At 41.3% G+C, this 20,707-nt stretch overlaps 1 protein-coding gene and 1 long non-coding RNA gene across 10 annotated transcripts in view; one reads left to right on the forward strand and one right to left on the reverse strand.

Moving 5' to 3' along the window:
* Positions 1 to 7,719, reverse strand: part of RPS6KA5 (ribosomal protein S6 kinase A5) — a 178,643-nt gene extending 170,924 nt beyond the window's left edge. For 6 of the 9 annotated variants that reach the window (XR_003422700.2, XR_003422699.2, XM_027066424.2 and 3 more), the window contains exon 1: positions 7,586 to 7,719. Coding sequence is in view for 4 of the 9 variants with exons in the window: in XM_027066424.2 (XP_026922225.1) it covers positions 7,586 to 7,685 (100 nt within the window). In the remaining 5 variants the exon portion in view is untranslated. Of the gene's footprint in view, positions 1 to 7,234; positions 7,451 to 7,585 lie in introns of those variants that run through there. The other 3 variants (XM_053224832.1, XM_053224835.1, XM_027066422.2) reach the window with 3 other exon arrangements.
* Positions 7,720 to 7,814: 95 nt separating this feature from the next.
* The window catches only part of LOC128316102 (uncharacterized), a 45,790-nt gene continuing 32,897 nt past the window's right edge, over positions 7,815 to 20,707 (forward strand). The window contains exons 1-2 of the long non-coding RNA XR_008299611.1: positions 7,815 to 7,954; positions 10,762 to 10,869. This is a non-coding gene — a long non-coding RNA (uncharacterized LOC128316102). The remainder of the gene's footprint in view (positions 7,955 to 10,761; positions 10,870 to 20,707) is intronic.

Below are 20,707 nucleotides of genomic sequence, written 5' to 3' on the forward strand. Positions count from 1 at the left end.
AGTTTGATATAGAAAAATATTATTTACACAATTTTTTGTCAGGAACACACTGGTTATAAAAAGCAGCACACCTACACAAAAACTTGAGTGTGAAATAAAGTAACTGCAATACCAAGTACTGTACTAAAAATTGGGAATTTTACCTCCCTATTCTGTCTGCAGTCACAGGGGAGAATGTCTACTGAATGTTAAAAAAAAAAAAAAAAAAAAAAGTGAGATCATCAGCTCACTCAATACTTTAGGAAGGTATTAAGCCCAGAGAGCTCACTTGATTTTTGGAGGAACAACTATAGCTGAACCCAAAGGGACATTGCTAGGGACAAACATAATGAGGGCAAGATTCTATTTCAGACCCTATTCATCTTCCTTCACAAACCAGAGGAATGTAGGAGTGCTCACACCTTGGAGGTGCATAAAGAGATCTGCAAATCATTATGGGAGCTCAAAGGAAATAACTGTGACAACCCCTCCCTCCCACTGCATTCTGGGACTGACATCTCTCCATGGTGGATTTAATTGTGAAGTTTCAATCAACACATGATGTTATTATGTTAGATTTTTCCCGAGAGGGGTTTTCACCAAGCATCAGCTTCTTTTTCACAGGAAGAATTCAATCCTGCCCACCAAACCACTTATGTCTCCAGGAAGCTGAGGTTTCAAGATTCTTTCTTACTCTGGAGTAGAAGATTAATGTTGGGTCTGATACGACAGGAGACTTGCCACCGGAGAAGGCTTTTCTGCCCAAGATATACTTGAATCCCTCTTGACTTAAGGACTGAGGACCAAGTGAGATTTATCCCAGGAATGCAGGATTGGCTTAACACCTCCGAATTAATTAATGTAATATACCACACCAATAAAACAAAAAACAAACACCACATGATCATCTGCATAGGTGCAGAATAAGCATCTCACAAAATCCAATGCCTTTTCATGATCAAAAAACAAAAAACAAAAAAAAAAAAAACAAACCATCCAAATAGACTAGGAAAAGAAGGGAACTTCCTCAACTTCATACAGGGCATCTATGAAAAACCTGTGGCTGACCTAATACATAATGGTGAAAGATGGTAAAAAACTAAATCTTCGCCCCTAAGATCAGGAACAAGACAAGGATGTGTACTCTCACCAATTCTACTGAACATACCATACTAAAGGTTCTAGCCTGGGCAATTAAGCAAATAATAATAATAATAATAATAATAGGCATGTACATTGAAAAGAAAGAAGTAAAACCATCTCTACTTGCAGACGACACGATCTTATAGGTAGAAAATCCTAAGACATCCACTAAAAAACTATTAGAACTAATAAACTAGTTCAATTGCAGGATACAAGATCAATATACAGAAATAAATTATATCTCTACATACTTACAATGAACAGAAATTGAAATAAGTAAGAAAACAATTCCTTTTACAGTAACGTCAAAAAGAATAAAATATTTAGGAACAAAGTTAACAAAAATATACAAACTTATACTCTGAAAACTACAAAATGTTGTTAAAAGAAATGAAAGGAGATCTAAATAAATGGAAAAACCTTCCATGTTCATGGATCAGAAGACTTACTATGCTAAGATGGAAATACTCCCAAAACTGACCTACAGGCTCAATGTGATCTCTAACAGAATGCCAGTGGGCAACTTTGCAAAATTTGACAGGCTAATCCTAAAATTCATACGGTTCTTCATGGGACCCAGAATAGCTAAAACCATTTGGAAAAAGAAAAACAAGATTGGAGGACTCACACTTCCCAAGATCAAAACTCACTAAAAAGTTACAACAGTCAGCACAATGTGGTACTGGCATAAGGAAAGAGAGTCTAGAAATAAATCCATACATCTATGGTCAATTGATTTTCCACAAGGGTGGAAAGACAATAAAATGGGAAAGAATAGTCTTTCAACAAATGGATCAAAAACCCAAATACAACAGCTAAGACCATAAAACTCTTAGAAGAAAATAGGTATAAATCTTCTTGAACGTTGGATTAGTCAATGGTTTCTTAGATACAATACCAAAAGCACAAGAAACAAAAAAGATAAATTGGACTTCACCAAAATTAAAGGCTTTTGTGCCTAGAAGGATGCCATCAAAAATAAAAACAAATGACAATCCACTTCATGGGAGAACATATCTGGTAAGAGACTTGTATTAAGAATACATAAAGATTCACATTTCAATAATAAAAAGACAAATTAACCAATTAAAAAATGGGCAAAGGATCTGAAGAGACATTTCTCTCAACATATGCAACTGGCCCACGACCACATGAAAAGATGGTTAACATTATTAACCATTAGGGAAACACAAATCCAAACCACGGTGAGATACCACCTCTTACTAGGATGGCCACAAGCAAAATGATAATCACAAGTGTTAACAAGGATGTTAACTGGAGCCCTGTACATTGCTACTGGGACCATAAAGTGGTAAAGCCACTTTGGAAAACACAAAGTTAAACACAGACCTACCATGGGATCCAGTAATTTTACTCTTGGAATGTACACAAAAGAAACAAAAACATAAATCCACACACAAAAAGTTGTACACAAATGTACATAGCACCATTATGCACAATAGCCAAAAGGTGAAAACAACCCAAATGACAGTCAACTAATGAACAGATAAACAAAATATGGCATATCCATATAATGGAATGGTATCTGTCAATTAAAAAAATAAAGGGCAGATACGTGCTGTAACATGGATGAATCTTGAAAACACTACATTCAGTGAAAGAAGCCAGCAATAAAAGGCTACGTATTGTAAAAATCTATTACATGAACTGTCCTAGGCAAATGTACAGAGGCAGAAAGTAGAATTAGCAGTTGCCTAGGGTTGGGAATGGGTGGTGAAAATGCGGAGTGGCTGATAAAAATGGGCAAGATGTTTCTTTTCAGGGCGATGGAAATGTTCTAAAATTAGATTGTGATGATGGTTGCAGAACTCTATAAATATACTAAAATTCACTAAATTGTACAATTAAAACAAGTGCATTTTATGGTATATAAATTATATTTCAAAAACTCTGTTTAATAAATACTGCTGCCTCCACCTTGTTCTTTTTCTCCAATTGCTTGTTCTGGGGAAGCCAGCTGTCATATCATAAGGACATTCAAATAGCAGTATGGAGAGGTCCCCATGGCAAGGAAGTGAGGCATCCTGCCAACATGAGAGAGAGATGCCTTAGAAGAGGACCCTACAGTCCCAGACAAGTCTTCAGGTGACTGCAGTCCTGGTCAACATCTTGACTACAATCTCATGAGAGATCTTGAGTCAGAACCATCAAGCTAAGCAACTCCTAGATCTCTGACTCACTGAAATCATGTTGTTTTAAGCCACTAAGTTTTGGGGTAATTTGTGACACGGCAATAGGTAACTAATATCCCTTCCTTGACCCTCTCTTTAGTGTTGGGCTCTCTCTCTTAATGCAGGACATCTGAAGAAATGTCTTCCCCGCAACCCTTCCTCTTCTAAGAGTTTGGTTTCACCCCCATCCACATGTTCACTACAGTAGCTGTCATGTTAGTCAATCATGATCCCATTCCCTGGCCTTCACTGAATGATCTGAAAGTGGGCATCTGACCAAAGCCAGGTCAATAAGGTCCTTCCCTGAAATTTTTATTCCTGAAATTGTGAAAAAGGCAGTATCTCTCCAATACCGACGGCTGTAGGATGTAAAACTTGGGGTCTGTCAGCAACAATGATCTTTCTTTTTTTTTTTAATTTTTTTTTTTATAACGTTTATTTATTTTTGAGACAGAGAGAGACAGAGCATGAACGGGGGAGGGGCAGAGAGAGAGGGAGACACAGAATCGGAAACAGGCTCCAGGCTCTGAGCCATCAGCCCAGAGCCCGACGCGGGGCTCGAACTCAAGGACCGCGAGATCGTGACCTGAGCTGAAGTCGGACGCTTAACCGACTGCGCCACCCAGGCGCCCCAACAATGATCTTTCCTGTGTGGGAAAAGGTAGACAGCAATGGATAAGAAGGAAGCCTTCACATAAAAACAAGCAAAGATTTGGGGTGCCTGGATGGCTCAGTCGGTTAAGTGTCCAACCTCAGCTCTGGTCATGGTCTCACAGTTTGTGAGTTTAAGCCCTGCATCTAGCTGTGTGCTGACGACTCAGAGCCTGGAGCCTGTTTCAGATTCTGTGTCTCCTCTCTCTGCCCCCTCCCCCACTCATGCTCTCTCTCTCTCTCTCTCTCTCTCTCTCTTTCTCAAAAATATATAAACATTTAAAAAAAGCTTTTTTTTCTAAGAAACAAGCAAATATTCAAGATGGAGAGAGTACAAACAACATATGTCTCTGGCTCAAGGGATTTTTGACGCAACTCTGCCCTTCCAATGGCAAGACCATATCTATCTTGTAACCCCACCATCTAAACCAGCACTCAGGACGTAAGAGGTAATGAAATATTTATTGAATAAATGAGTGAGTAAAGTAATCCAATATCCTTCCAATAATCCCTCCCTCTTTTTTTGTTGTTGTTGCTGTTCAACAGAGAGATTTGATTATTTGAAGCCTAAAGGTCCTAACCTTTTCTTTGCTGCTTTTATACTCTGTATATCCCTCTGTTGTTGTGATTATGACAATATATCCTAATTACTGGTCCACATGGTCTCCTCCCCTATCAGAGCGCAAAACATTTGCTTATCATTTTTGGTATCACCAGTGCCATTTAGCCTAGAAAACAGAAAGTGACAAGAAATGCTTAACTGATTCAAGCAATCATTTACTCCATTCTTCAGTGTTTATAATTAATGCCATCAATTTATCAACCACTTAACATTTACAAGATACTGGGAAATACAATCAACTATTGGTTGTTGCTTGGTCCTGGATTCTCATCTACTCAATGAATTCATTCAACAAATACTTGAGTCCATACCATACACCAGGGGCTGAAAATGGACAAAGGACATGGTGTCTGCCCTCAAGAACCCTACAGTCTAGCACAGACAAGTAAATCCATTATTACAGCGCTGTGTGTTAAATGTTACTGAAGTGATACACGCAGGCTGCTAAGCAGTAGCAGGGATCATGGGGAGTTTCCACTCTACTTCAGAAGGCAAAATATACCCAGAAAAAGAGGAGAGCCAGCAATGTGACATAGGCTAAGCACCAAATAAGTGATTTATTTTCTTGGTTACATGGGACTAATTTGCACACTTTAAGAAAAGATACTATCATTAAATGATTTTCAGATTTACATGCAACCAACATCTTCGGAGTGTCTCACATGTGCCAAGCAAACTGCTTAGCACTTTTTCAGCAGGGTCTCATTCAATTCTCCCATTTCATAGATGAGAGAAGTGAGTTCGAAAGAGTTGAAGTGACTTGCCCAAGCAAGTAAGCGGCAGAGCTAGGATTCAGAATTAAGTCTTCCGATCCCATGTCCACGTATACCAGGCCACTCAATCTACACAACTGGAACACCTCCCATGTCTACACAAGTGGAACGCTTTCCATGTGACTGTCATTGCCTTTTCATTCATTCTACAGCATACAACATGGTGTTGGACACAAATGGACAGTCACCAGCTGCTGACTTGATATGGCTATAATGCTTGTCCACGTTGTGAGAAGCAAAGGACCACATCAGATCAAATTACTTTGATGCCTATTATAGCATCATGTGCTGACAAGGATGCAGTTGGCTATAGATGAGCAAATCTTCAAAGTTATATTTCAACACTATTTTTGACCACTATATCCGGTCAGTTGTTCCAGTGTTCAGCAGTAAATCAAAATGACTGTTCATTTCCTTTGACAGTTAACAGTACTAATGAATTCAGGATAATCTCACCATCTAGCAGAACAATTTCTAAAATGCAAACTTGAAGGTGATGATTCACGGGGTTAGCAGAGAAGGAGAAGTAAAGCAGCACTCACTGTTTTCTATAAAACTAGCATTGTTTGCAAAACCCAGAAACTGAGCAGTTGGTCTACTGCTAATAACAAATAGGTTGCTCTCTGGTCACTTAGCAAAAAGCTGCTTGTTGCACCATGGCCAACAGCTGAGGAGTGTATGTAGCTCTTGTGATACAGCACAATTCTACATATATAAATCAGTGAATTGTTACATAAGATTTAAAAAAAAAAAAGAAAGAAGGAAAGAAATTCAAAATCTCCACACCAGAAAGCACCTGATACTGAGCCTGCTGGCACAAATCAGATTTTAATACTGAATAAATGTTTACTAAAAAAAAAAACCTGACTTCATGGCTCTTTCAAAACATAAGTTGTCTATTAAATTGAGAGAGAAAAAACAAACCAACCAAACCCACACAGGTTATGTTAGGAATTCAAAAAGATTTGGGGTAACTAGCTCAGGATACATAAGAAATTCACAATGACAAAAAAAAAAAAAGTTCAAAAATGTTGAAATAAGTAAACATGCATTTGACATCCCTCTTCAATTAAGTCACCACACTGGTACGCAGTGGAATGCTAACCAGCAATCTCCTTAGAAATAACAAAAACTAAAAGAACAGGTGACAGATGTTAGCTTTACAGTCTGTTCAAAATGGTAACGAGGTGTACCAGGTATGCACCTGATATCTGCTGTATAAGCTCTGTATCTACATCTTTATATGCCAAAGAAACTGAATCATAAACCTTAATAAATGCTCACGAGAACATTTAATAGTAATAACGAGCTCGTTAAATGTATTAAAATGTATTGTCCAGAAATGAAAAAGTATCTCTAATACGAGACCGGGCTCCACAAATCTAAACCCAAACTGTCGTGATTAGTCAAAATAACCATTTTCCAAAATGAGCCACTCGGACCCACACAACGAATAAAGTAATCTCACAAGTATGAAGCTTGGGACAACTCAAGTGATCTCAAATGTTAGAACATTACAACGTGAGCGCTTAACCAGGCTGGTTAGTCGCTTCTACTTAGAGCTTTAAATTTACAGAACCTTCTTCGCAAGCGACCTTTGAAAGACTTCAAGGCCAAGTATAGTATTTTATGATAATTGCAAATAAAAGCACTCAGATCCTGAAAGCCCGCGATCCCTATCTACCTCACAAGACACTGGACTCGTGAAACACCCCGGGGAACAGCCACCCTTTACTCTGTACAGGACCCCGGGGCTTAGGGGATGGTTCCACAAACCCCCACCGGGACCACCGTTAGGGAAGGACAGGAGGGGAGGAGAAGCGACTCAGGCTCCCAAACACACCGTCGTTCACCCCACACTCAGGAAGGCGCACCTTTCGCCCCGGACAGGATGCAGTGACAGATCTGTCACCTGTGAGGGAAGGGGGCGCGAAGACATCCTCAGAGATGAGTGCCAACAGGCAGCAGTCCGCCGCTCCGCCGGCCCCAATGCCCCGCGCCCGCCGCTCATTCCCGGGCTCGGGAAAACTTTCGGCCCGCGCCCCCCTCAGGGTCGCCCCCACCTTCAGGGACCCCGGGCTCCAGCCCCGCCCGCGAGGCCCCGCCCCGGGCCCGCCCCCCACGCCCACTGCCCGGCCCCGCGCCCCCGGCCCGTGCGGGCACCCGCGTGCCCTCAGGGCGCGCCCCCGCGCCGGGCCCGGCCGCCAGAGGGCGGGGTCGCTCACCCGTCCGCAGCTCGTGCTTGACAGTGAGGAGCTGCTCTCCCCCGGCGCCGCCGTCCCCGCTGGTCCCCGCGGCGCCGCCGCCGCTGCCGCCCTCCTCCATCTTCTCCCTTTTCCGATCCCGCGGGGTCCTACGCGGGAACCCGGGAGACAACGGACGCCCGGCCCCTCACGGCTCGCGCTGCAGCTCCGGGAGCCGGGATGCGGCGGCTCCAGAACTCGGACACAGCGACGAGTCTCTTTCCCGCTCTGGCCGCACGGCTCGCTCCACCGCCTCCTCCCCCTTCGGCGGGCACCGCTAGTACCGCGCAACCAAACCGCCCCCTGCACCGCCGCCTCCTCCTCCTGGCCGCTCCGCCCACAGTCAGCAAGGTAGAGAAGCCATTCTAGCCGCCATCGCTTATTGGGCACAGGGCGCGCGCATCTGTGAACGCCGGCTCCCATTGGGCAATCCTCTCTGATGCTTCGGGGGCCGCCCCGCCCAGCTCCTCGAATTGTTGTTGCTTGGCGGGGAGGCAGGAGAGGGAGAAACGCGACCACTCTGATTGGTGAGACCTGAGATCCTGCCCCGCCCATTTCCGCTGTTGCGCACGCGCAGTCAGGACCTTCCCTTCCCTCACCTCCCCAGAACTGTCACACCCCTTATTCCCCAGCTTCGATCTGTTAGTAAACAGTGTCTAGTAGTCAGGAGGCGCTTGGAGTCTGTGATTGGCTATTGCTGAAAGAGGCGGGGAGGGCTGATTGGAACATTTGGTCCGCCAATCACAATGGACAGAGGAGGGGCCTAGAGGGAAGAGCTTCTCACACACGTGTTTGCGGATACACCTGAGGGGTCCAGCAGCGATCCACGGACGTGTGCCTAGCTGAAAGACAGCGTGTCTTAAAAAAGATGTTACTTGCCTTAGTGTGCCCTGTACAAGTTAAGTGGAATTTGTGCGTAAATGCAGGTAGTTATTAGACATTGCAAAAATTAACAATCCCAGCTCTCTCGGTGAGGACTTTTGCAAAGGATAGACATTCCCATTTTGTACAAGATACTCCAAGTCCTCAAAAGGATACAGAGATTAATAAAACAGAATACAATACCTTCCCCTAAGCAGCTTTCAATAGAGCGTGAGAAACAATCCGTATATACACAGGAAATATAAAGCAGAGTGAAACAAACCAGTGGTACAAACTGTTAGAGAATTGCACAGAGGGCAATAATTATTCTCAGTAGGGGAGCAGGGAAAGCTCTTAGGGCGAGAAGGAATTTGAGATAACCAACTTAAAGGATGGGTTAGATAGAAATACCAGCAGCAGACACTTCATGCAGAAATGAGCTGTGACGTTCAGCCTGGAAGTAGAGAAGGCAAGGGTGGGTTAAGTGATTGATAAGACTGGGTGGAAGTATGACCTAAGAGAAACAGCTAAAAAAGGTAAGGTGCTTAAAGACAATGGAGAACCTTGACTACCATCCTAAGCAGTGCGGATTTCGTACTGCACTGTAGTCCAGGCTGGGGAGTCTCAAAGAGTAGTTATAATACCAAAGCTGTTCTCTTGGAAGTTAGCTTCAGTTACAGTGAGAAGGATGGACTGGAGAAAAAGAAAAATAACAGGGCAAGAATACTGTGGCAAAGATAGAACCATTAACCTAAAAAAAAAATAAAATAAAATAGCCATTTATTTTACCAGCAAAATGGGTTTATTTAGGAATATCAGAGAATTGCAACTTGGGAGGTGCAAGCTATGGAAAAATCATAGACAAGTCCAACAAACAAAGGAGAGGAGTTTTTTTAGTGGAAAAGGAGGAAGTTGGCAGGGGTTGTTTTGAAGGAAAGTCCATTGGAGAAAAGCAAGAGTTCAGGGTAATGATGGGTTCTCATTGGCTGAGTTGTAGAGACAGTCAATTTCTTATAGATACAATGTACGTCTTTTCCTAGCGGATCCTGTAATTGACCATTATTTCCTCTTGACTATTCACTTATTGGAGTCTGTAATTGCCAATTTCTTCCTGTATTTGCTGTGGAGTGGTAGACTCCCCTTTAGTGAGGTGTCCCTTTTTTGATTTTCACAGAATTTATGGGGCCTAATTTCTGGCAGTGGACCTGAGAATAGGAAAAGGGGAGGATTAAAGATGGCCTCTTGGATGTAACTCACATAGAAGTGACTTTTTAAACTCAGCATGGATTAGATCTGAGGTTAGCAAACCTTTTCTGTAAAGGGCCAAGCGGTCTCTTTCACAACTACTCAACTTTGCTATTGCAGTGTGAAAGCAGCCATAGACAATAAGTAAACTAATGGATATGGCCATGTTCCAAGAAAGCTGTATTTAAGGACGTTGCAATTAAATTTCACATAATTTTCATGTGACACAATATACTCTTCTTCTTTTAATTCTTTTCAACAATTTAAAATGTAAAAACCATTCTTAGCTCTTGGGCTGTAAAAAGCAGTCAGTAAACTAGATTTGGCCTGCAGGCCATAGTTTGCAGACTCCTGGATTAGACTGTCAGGGAAGAGAAAGCGGAGAAGCTTTTGACAGCCCATTCAGGTTGCCTCAGCAACCTGGGCTTACCTGCCTGGAACATTTATCCCACTAAACCATGACTGCCTACTTACTTGCCTTTCTCCTCCACAAGTAGTGTGCTAGCTGGAGCCAGGGAATGACTGTGTGTAATTGTTCATTTGTTCACTCAACAACTTTTACGCCAATTATATAGCAAGTAGTGTGATAGATGCTGGAAACAGTGGAAGCAAAACAGATGTAATCCTTCTTGCTCTCATAGAGCCTACAGTTTAGAAAAGGAAATAAATATTAAATAATCACATAACAAAAGGCAAAATTTCCATTGTGATCATGCTATAAAGGAAAATTATAGGCTGTTACAATAAAATATATCAACCTAATTTAGGCTGGAGGAGCTCGAAGGCCTTAATAAGGAAGTATTATTTTAGCTGATTCTTTAAAGATGAGTAGCTTTTAACCAGGATGTGGCAGAAACTGGCCTGGTGCTCACCAATCTCATTTCCTCTTCCTGGACACACAGGAAAACTACTTTTTTTCCCCTTTGTAGTTAGACTCAGGTCATGTGACTGTGATCTGGCCAACGGGGTGTGGGCAAACATGATATGTGCCATTTCCAGGCCTGGCCAGAGACCCCCTACATAATCACCTACACTTTCTTCTCTTTCCACAGCAACTACAAAGGCTAACTTTCGAATATGGGGTGCCACAATTTATAAGAACCCTGAACCCTTGAGTCTCCACTTGAAGAAGAGCCTCCCTGACCTACATACAAAGTGATGTAAGCAATAAATAAATCTTAGGCGTAAGCTACCAAGATCTTGGGGTTGTTTGCTACCAAAGCAAAATCTAGTCTACCCTGACTATTTCACAAGTGAATTGTTGGCGGGGTGGGAGGAAATTTTAGGAAGATACAGATGCCAAGTCCTGAGGCAGGTGAAGAGTCTATGTATGTTAGGGATTGAGAGAAAGCTGGTGGGGCCCGAACACAGTGAGCAAGAGATTAGTTAACAGAGGGAGACGGAGACCCAATCACGAAGTATGTGGTAAGCCTTATTAATATTTTTGGAGTTTTTCCTGTGTGAAGTCCAAAGCAATGGAAGGAATATAAACAGGAGAACGATATAATGGAATATTATTTCCAAAAGGTCACTGTGGTTAGTGTTCGTAGCCTGGGCTGAAAGAAGCAAAAGGGGATACAGAAAGACCAGTTGGGAAGTTATCACTACCGTATAGGCAGAAGATGACAGTGGGTGCAGGAGATATAGTAAAAAATGGAATGTTTCTGGATATGTATTTTGGATTTCATAAAGGATTGGACTTGTTGGGTGAGGGAAATGGGGTACCTGAAATGACACCAAAGTTTTTAACATGAGCAACTAGGTGCATGGGAGGGGATGATGGTATCATTTAATGAGAGGGGTGAGTTAAAGGAAGAACACATACCAGAGTGAAGATCAAAAGTTTTATTTTGAGACATCCAAGTCCAGTATTAGGTAGCTATGTGGATATATGAGCCTGGAGCTCTGCAGAGAGTTCTAGGATAGAGATATAAATTTGGGAATCACTGGCAGATAGATGGTGTTTGAGGTCAGAGGTACGAATAAGATCACCTGGGGCAAAAATGTGCAGAAGGAAGAAAAGATGAGCCCAGGACTGATGTCTAAGGAATTTCAACAGTGAGATGTTGGAATGAGAAGGTAGAGCTGGAGGTGTAGAAGGAAAACCCATAGCTTCTTGGAAGCCAAAGTGTTTCGAGAAGGAGGGAACGGTCAGCTGAGTCACATGCCCTAAGAGGTCATATAAGATGAGGTCTGGAAAGATCCCATGAATTTGTCAACTTGGGTGCCATTGGTGACAATATCCAGAGTGGTTTTGGTAGAGCAAATGGGAGGTGAAGGGGTAGAAACAGCATGTGTGGACATATTTTTCAAGGAGTTTGACCCTGAAGGAAAATAGAGAAGAGAAAGCCCTAGCTGGAGGGACCCAGGGAGGTTTTCTTGTTTTGCTTTTTACTTTTTATTTTCAAAAAATTCTTAAATTGCAAAAGAGTTGCAAAAACAGTGCAGAGTTTCCACATACCCTTCACTCAGCTTCCTCTAATGTTAATATGTTACATACCATAGTTCAATCATTAACACTGAGAAATTAACATTGGTACAACATTACTAAATCACAGACTCTACACATTTCACCACTTTTTCCATAAAAATGATTTAATTTTTTTTAATGGTTAAAAAAGAAGAGTATACCATGACACATAAAAATTATGTGAAATATAAATTCCAATGTCCATAAATAAAGTTTTATTGGAACACAACCATGTCCTTTCTCTGTGCCAGTATCCAATTCAGGATCCTACATTATATGTAGTTGTCCTGGCTCCTTAGTTTCCTCCAGTCTGCAGCAGTTTCTTAGTTTTCCCTTGACTTTAACGACCTCAACTCTTTTGAAAAGCACTGGTCAAGTATTTTGAAGAATGCCCTTCAACTTGGGTTTGTCTGATGTTTTATTATGATTCAATTGAAGTTATGCATCTTTTGGCAAGAGTAACACAGACGTGATGTGCTCTTTGTCAACTCTCCATATCAGAGGTACAAGAAGTTTATATTCTTATTACTTTTGGTGTTAACCTTGAACACTTGGTTCAGGTGGCACTTGCCAGATCTCTCTACTCTAACGGTGTTATTTTTTCTATTGTAATTAATAAGTATCGGGAGAATGTGTGAGGTACTTGTAGACTATGCAAATACCTGGTTTCTCCTTAAACTTTCGCCCACTAATTTTAGCATCCATTGGTGGGTCTTGCCTATTACAGTTATGACTGTGATAGTCTAATGGTAATTTTCTATTTGACTGTCTTTTAAGATAAGAAATACTGGAACATGTTTGAATGGTCATGAGATAGGTGGATGGGGCAGAGGTAGGAGAAGCAATGAAGAGAATCTCTGAAAAAGTGAGTGAGGCTGGGAACCTGAGCTCACTGAGAGGTTTGCCTTTGAGTAGGAGGTCCTTCATTGTGAAACCTAGTCCTTCATTGTGGCTGGACAGAGGGAGGAGGGACTGGAAGCAGGCATGGGTTAGCTTGTGGGCTTGCGGATCTCTTGGGCATCCATCTCAGTATCGCTGGCACCTAGAATGGGGCTTGAACCTTGGGATGTTTTTTAAAGGTCCCCAAGGGATTGTGAGGTAGAACCAGTTTTGTAATGTACAGCCATTAGAGTAGAGGAAGATAAATAAGGACATGCTGGAATTTTGAAACAACAACAACTTCTCATAGGCGATAATGATGCTAGGTATGGTAGAAAGGAAAATTATAAATCAGTGGCTGAAAACACCAAAAAAAAGTGTGGGAGGGGCTTAATTAACGAGACAGTGATGTGAGAAGATGGCTTAAAATACACGGAGGAAGTTGTTGAAGGCATGTGAGACAATGGTTGATGGGCTGGATGTAGCTGCTGGAATTAAGCAAAATATCCCTGTTCCTTCTGGCCTTGAGAGATGAGCAAGTAGCCAGGGCAAGTCTGTCTGGGAAAGGGAAGGTGTCATGGTTCTGCTAAGGCCCAGAAGAGTAATAGAGAAAAAGCTTGAAAATATGTTTGTTCCCCTTAGAAACTGCCTTTCACAAGGCTTGCTGGCTTCTGGTGCCAGAATGAGGGCACCCAAAGTTGTGCACACCACCCCTTTATCTTGCGGGCCTGTGTCTATGGCACCATGCTGTGGCTTCACTTATCCTTAGCATGAGTGGAAGGGTGGAAGCAAAGTGGAGGGGGACCTCATTTGGTGTGAGCCATTAGGGCTTAATGATCTCATTTTTCCTGCAGTGTGAGAGGGAAGCTCCTCACCTTTGGATTTATAAGATTTAGAGAACACCAGAGGCTTACCACATCTTGACCCCCTCTAACTGACTCTATCAAAACACTCAGGTAAACACTCAGAGAAGAAAGAACTTCTTTCGAAAAGTCAAAAGTGACGTTGTCAACATCTTTCACTTGGTCAGAACCTCCTCTGTGTGATATAGATGCAGCAAATTTAAGGGAGTCACTGCAGGATACAGAGACCAACAGTTAGGGGGTGTAAGGTTCATACTCTCTGAAGACACCTATCCACTGCTAAAGCTGACATATGGCCACTGTTCTCAAAAAGGGTGTTGGGAAGGCACACACACCTTGAGTCCACAAAACGGGAAGGAAGTTCTGTAAGGGGACGGAAGCATTAAGGCAATTTCACACTCTCCCTTCTGGTATCCCAGATAAGTACCTACAAGCTTAGAAATCCTTGAGTGTGGCAGATGTGGAGTGCTGGGCTGAGTTGGAGTATCTGGTCTGAGCACTGGCAGCGTGGAACTGTGCCAACTAGTGCACAGTGGGAGAGAGGCATGCACATCACATACAGATCCAGTGAAAGATAGTAAAGATATTTCTACCTCCGACCTCCCCAGACCCCCCCCACACACACCAAATCTGCTGGAAGCAACAAAAAACAAAACAAAGCAAAAACACAGAAAAAGCCCCATTTTTAATGAAACAAGGAAACTCTCAAAACCTCAAACCACAAACCATGAAGTTTGCCTGCCAAATACTGTAAAATATGCACTGAAATTGTTAAAATGCTGAGAGCCAGTATACACTGTCTCCAGCCTTGAGCAGGAAACACCTTTTCTTAGATGTTAGTGTTACAGTCCCAAGGGACCAAATCATTGATCCTTGAATGAGAGTGGGGTTTCTCAAAGGCAAGGGGGCCTTATATTACTTGGGGAACAGGAAATAAGTTTAGGTGGTGCACAGACAGGCATTTGATTATATCGAATAACATAATGAAAAAGCTATTTTGAGTTCTCTTCCACTTGTGATTACATCAGGAAGAAAGTCTTGGCTTGGGGCCAATGGTCTTCAACTTATTTCTAATTTGTAATGATGCCTCTTTCTAACCAGGAATATGCAGCCCTCAGACTCAGCTTCCAGCAGACAACTGTGTCTAGGTACAACATACTATCATTGTTCTGTTTCAGCATTTGCCTTAATAGTTACTTCCTATTTATCACAAATGATACTGGCTTTTCATTTCTGATAGTGATATGCCTCCTCTTTAAATAAGTAATAATTGGGAATTGATTCAAAGAAGAACATTGATTATAATAGAGGTGATATTCAGATGAAGCAAAAATTGTAGAAGTGGCGTCCAAATAACTGAAATTTAGACTTGAGTAACGAGATCCAAGGACCTCACAGGAGAAATAGTGTTCTTGCAAAGAACAAGGATGATAGCAGGGAGGGCCAATGCCAAGGAGAAGTCAGGTGGATGCTCATTTTTTTCTGTGACCTGGCCTCTATGCCAAGGGAGTCTCCCGGAGATGAGAGAGTAAGGGACGGAGAGGTGACTGCTAGATTGTAATCCAGAGAGCTTTATCCCAAAAGAGGCTTGCTGGAGACCTCAGTAACCCCCTCAGTGCCCAAACCTGAGAATCTAAGAGACATTCTCTCATAGAGAAGAAATTGACAGATTTGGAAACACACCAAAGAAAGCTGCCAAGTGCCTCAACGTTCTTCTTCCACCCCTCCCATGTTATTCTTTAACAAAGAATGCCCTATCTCACTGGAAAAAATTACAAAATAATATTATAAAAATTACAAAATTACAGGAAAAATTCTCAAAGAGGACGTTCAGGGGTACAAATAAAGAATTATATAGCAATAAAAGACAATGAAACCAAGTGGCAAAGCTCAAAAAAGGAAAGAGAGGAAAGCAACTTTAGAACCAGCCAAAAATTGGGGGGCCTGGGGGGCCTAGTCAGTTAAGCATCTGACTTTGACTCAGGTCATGATCTCACGTTTCATGAGTTCGATCCCCACATCAGGCTCTGTGCTGATGGTGCGGGGCCTGCTTGGGATTTTTTCTCTCCCTCTCTGTCTGTCCCTCCCCTGCTTGCTCTCTCTCTCTCAAAATAAATAAATAAATATTAAAAAATATATTAAAAACAGAATCAGCCAAAAATAGAATGGACACCAGTAAAAACATAATGGAACAATATGGAAAACAACATTAAAAATTATAAAATGTGATAGTTATGGAAAAAAAGCAATGGAGATCCAGTATATGAGTAATTGGCATGCCTGAAGAAATGCCCAGAACAAACAGAACAACAGAAGGAAGTTAATTGGAATGAAGATTGAGTCAGCAGGTAGAAAGCACACACTGTCAAGGTAAAATTTGTTCAGAGTCATCAATAATGAAATATAGCAGATAAAAATAAGCAAAAGCCACACCTAATATTAAATGACAATAAAACAAGGTCTACAAATGTTAGGAGCATGATGGTATGATTCATAAATTTTATATTCTGCCAAGTTGTCCATTAAGCATAAAGGCTATTCCCAGTCTTTCTCGAACATGAGACTCAGGGTTTCCACATTCTTGAAAAAAGTCTTTTATACTGAAATCCAGTCAGCTTTTGGATGAACCCAAGTAAATCAAGAGAAGAATTAAGGATTTTTTAAAAATACTGAAGATCAGTTTTGAACATTTTAAATACAGAATTAAGACGAAACAGCCATGGAATTTATTGTTGAAGAACAAAATGTAAACGCTATAGAAGTAATTACATACCTAACAAAAATGAGGGGAAAGTTGCAGCAGAAGGACCGGAAGGATGTACATGTACTCATCTTGAATGGCAGGGAAATAATCACTCTAAGAAAATGCATGGACTGCAGCTTTTTTAGGCAAGCAGGATTCTAACTTCTTGATGATTTTTATATTCAGTTTTTCTTATCTTTAAAGGGGATATTGTAAGAATTTTTGTGGTATCGAAACATTTAATTCAAGTTCAACAGCTTTTATTTTACTTCCATTTCTCTTTCTGTTAGATTATTTTTTTTATATTTTTTAATGTTTATTCATTTTTGAGAGAGAGAGAGTGCATGAGCGGCGGATGTGGGCAGAGAGAGGGGGAGAATCTGAAGCAGGCTCCAGGCTCTGAGCTGTCAGCACAGAGCCCAATGCGGGGCTTGAACCCACAAACCAGGAGATCATGACCTGAGCTGAAGGTGGATGCTTAACCGACTGAGCCAGCCAGGTGCCCCTAGATTAATTTTAATCATTTTACTTAAAAGTAATCTGCAGGGGTGCCTGGCTGGCTCAGTTGGTGGAGCATGCAACTCTTGATCTCAGGGTTGTGGGTTTGAGCCCTGCATTGGGTGTAGAGATTACTTCAAAATAAAATATTTTCAAAAAAAAAAAGCAACTTGCAAAGTAAAATCCCGCTGTTGTCTATCAATCTGGCTGCTCTGGTTCTATGCACAAGGACCTGTTGAGATGATCATTCCAAATGTCATTTCTGGTGAGATTTAGGGTGCATTTTTTTGAAACTTCCTCTTTGAACTGTTCTATGTTATTTTTTATCATAAAACACATGAAATATAAAAATAACAGCTATTTTCTGGGGAGTGTGGTAGAACCATAAAATGGCCCTGTGGTCTTTGTCCTTGGGTGTTGCTCCTGGGATTATGTCATGTTAGACAGCAAAAGGATTTTACCGGTGTCATTAAAGTTACTAATTAGTTGACTTTAAGATTAGGATGATCTGTGTGAGTCCAACCTAATCATATGAGCACTTGAAAAGCTGAGAGTTTTCTCCAGCTGGTAGCAGAAGTCACAGAGATTTGAAGCATGCAAAGACTTCCATGCAAGAGAGATATCCCAATGTTGGCTTTAAAATAGAGGGCACCATACGGAAAGGCCCTGAGAGCAGCCACAAGGAGCTATAGCAACCCTCTGCCAAAAACCAACGAGAAAACAAGACCCTCGGCCCTACTCCTGCAAGGACCTAAATTCTGCCCTAAGTGAATAGGAAGGAGATTCTTTCCCAGAGCCCCCAGCTAGGAACCCCACCTGGCCTGCACCTCAGTTTCAAGTTTATGAGACCTTAAGCAGGTAACCTGTTTGATCTGGCAAGTTCTGACCTACAGAACTGTAAAATACTAAAAGGATGTTGTGTTAAGCTGCTCAAGTTTGCAGTCAGTTGCCACCCAGGAATAAAAACTAACAAAACTAAAGAAGGTAGTAGACATTTTTTGCTCTGTGCCAGACTTACAGAATCACAATCATCATCATCAACCTCATCATCCTGCCCATGCCATCCTCACCCTGTTGCACATCCTCATTACTTTATCTGCAGAGCTCAGAATGTTTCCTGAAGCCCCCACAGACTCTGTGAGAAAATGGGGACTGTTTTATGTGACAGCTGGCAGACTCTAGTTTGGGATGGGATGTTCATGGAGACTTTGAGTCAGATTATGCCTTTTGTACTAGTTGACTTTTTAAACCAACCAACCAACCAACCAACCAACCAACCAACCAACCAACCAATCAACCAAACAAACAAGCAAAGGTTTTAAATGAATAAGTAGACAAGATGGGGCCAGAGAACTAGAGATGAAGGAGAGAGGGAGGCAATGGGTGGGGAGTGGGTAGGAAAGCAAGATGGTGGGGGGCTGAGGAGACAAACATAGTGAAAATATCTCTGCCCCACCTCATCTTTTTCTTGGTCCTCAGAAATAATCATTTTTATCTCTTTCTGATATTTCTTCTGGTGTCATCTCTATACCTTTAAGTAATTTGCTCTTATCACTATTGATTGTTTTATGGCTCCTGTATTTTCGTCCTTACATGATAAATGAGGATTGAACACATTGTCACCCACACCCACTCTCCTCTTTATATAGGTACATAACTTTGTTTTTCTATAGGTTTTCTGTGTTACATTAATGTACCTTTATTTCTTATTCCATCAACTAAGGGTAGTTATCTCCTGACTGCTCAGAAAAAAGGATGAAGGTAACAGCATCTCTATACTTCTGTTTCATGTCTACCTCCAAATCTCTGCCATATACAATTTGAAGGATAAGAATATTTGCATTCTCTTCTTGGTAACTAATTCTCCCACAGACTTATCATAAAACATGAATAGCATTTAAACAGCATTTACATTGTTGTGACTCTATAAATACTGTTTTCTGAAGAGGCAAAATGTTTATGAAGATTGTTCTTCTTTTTGTGGTACAACGTTTTTTCCTCTTGGGTTTTCTATTTGTCTTTCTTTTATCTTGTTGCATTTTTCTTTATTACTGCTCTTTTTTTCCCCCAGCTTCTTCAACCAATCAGGAATTCTGTTGAGTTTTTAAGCCCCCCCCCCCCTCCCCGAGGCCCACCATCTCCATGCAGTGCTCACATGATGGGATTTCCCTTAATGGCTTTTCTGGGTCAATTCTAGATTTTCCAAGATCAATATCTTCTTCCTTCTTAGATTATGTTTTTGTTTTGCTGTAGCATATTTTCAAGTATCCTCTGAAGAAATGGTGTGTGAGAGGTTAATTTTCTGAGCCCTGTTTGTCCCAGAAGATCTTTATTCTGCACCCACAGTAGGCTGATAGTTTGAGTACAACGTCATAGATTGAAGATCATTTTCCTACAGAATACTGAAGGCGTTACACTATTGCCTTCTAGTCTCCAGGGTTGCCCATGAGAAATCTGTTTTATTTTCATTCCTTTATAGATGACCTTTTTTTTATACTGGAAGTTTTCCAACTGTTCCCTTTAACTTTGATGTTTAAAATCAGATTATGTGACTAAGTGGATTTTTGTTTCAAACTCTGTGTTTACCACTCAGTGGGCCCTTTCTGTCTAAAGATGTGTGGCATTCAGTGCTGGAAAATTCCCCTGTCGTATTTCTTTGGTACTGTCCTCCTCCTTGGTTGTCTTTGCTCTCTTTCTCTCAATCTACTATTAATTGGATATTGGACATCCTGTATTTATTTTCCTTTCCTTTTCCTTACCTTTTTAAAATCTCTGTCTTTTGGTTCTACTTTCAGAGAGTACCATAATTTAACTCTCACACTTTCTATTGATTCTTTTATAACTGTAACAGGCATATTTTTAATTTGTAAGAGCTCATCTTGTTTTTTCTTTGTCATAGCATTCTGTTCTTTTGTGGACGAAATAGCTTCATGAGTCTTTCTGAATATATTAACCAGAGGTTTTTTGTTCAGTTTGCTTTGATTTGGGTTCTCTTCTTAAAATAATTGATTGTTTCCTCCAAGCTTCTTGTGTTTTCCTATTTACTTTCATCCCCCCCCCCCAGTTTTATTAAGAAATAATTGATGTACATCACTGTTTAAGTTTAAGGCATACAGTGTGACAGTTTGATTTACATATACGTGAAATGATTGCCACAGCAGGTTCAGCTAGCATCCATTAGTTTCTCTCTTTCATTATAAAATCTTTTCCTGAAGTGTCTGGAGATTCTTCATTGTCCATTCTTAATTAAGAATGAAGCTCCATCGGGGTGCCTGGGTGGCTCAGTCGGTTAAGCATCTGACTCTTGATCTCAGCTCAGGTCATGATCTCACAGGTTCCTGAGTTCAAGCCCCACATCAGGCCACACGCTGTGGGCCTGAGCTTGCTTGGAGTTCTCTCTCTCCCTCTCTCTGTCTGTCCCTTTCCACTTGCTCTCTCTCTCAGAATAAATTAATTAATTAATTAAAAAAAAAAAAAGAGTGAAGCTCCAAAAATCTGGTTAGTTCTGTGTGCCTGGACTTGTAAAGGCTTCATGTAAATGCCCA

This window comes from Acinonyx jubatus, chromosome B3 (assembly GCF_027475565.1).
Source record: "Acinonyx jubatus isolate Ajub_Pintada_27869175 chromosome B3, VMU_Ajub_asm_v1.0, whole genome shotgun sequence".
Lineage (NCBI taxonomy): Eukaryota > Metazoa > Chordata > Mammalia > Carnivora > Felidae > Acinonyx > Acinonyx jubatus.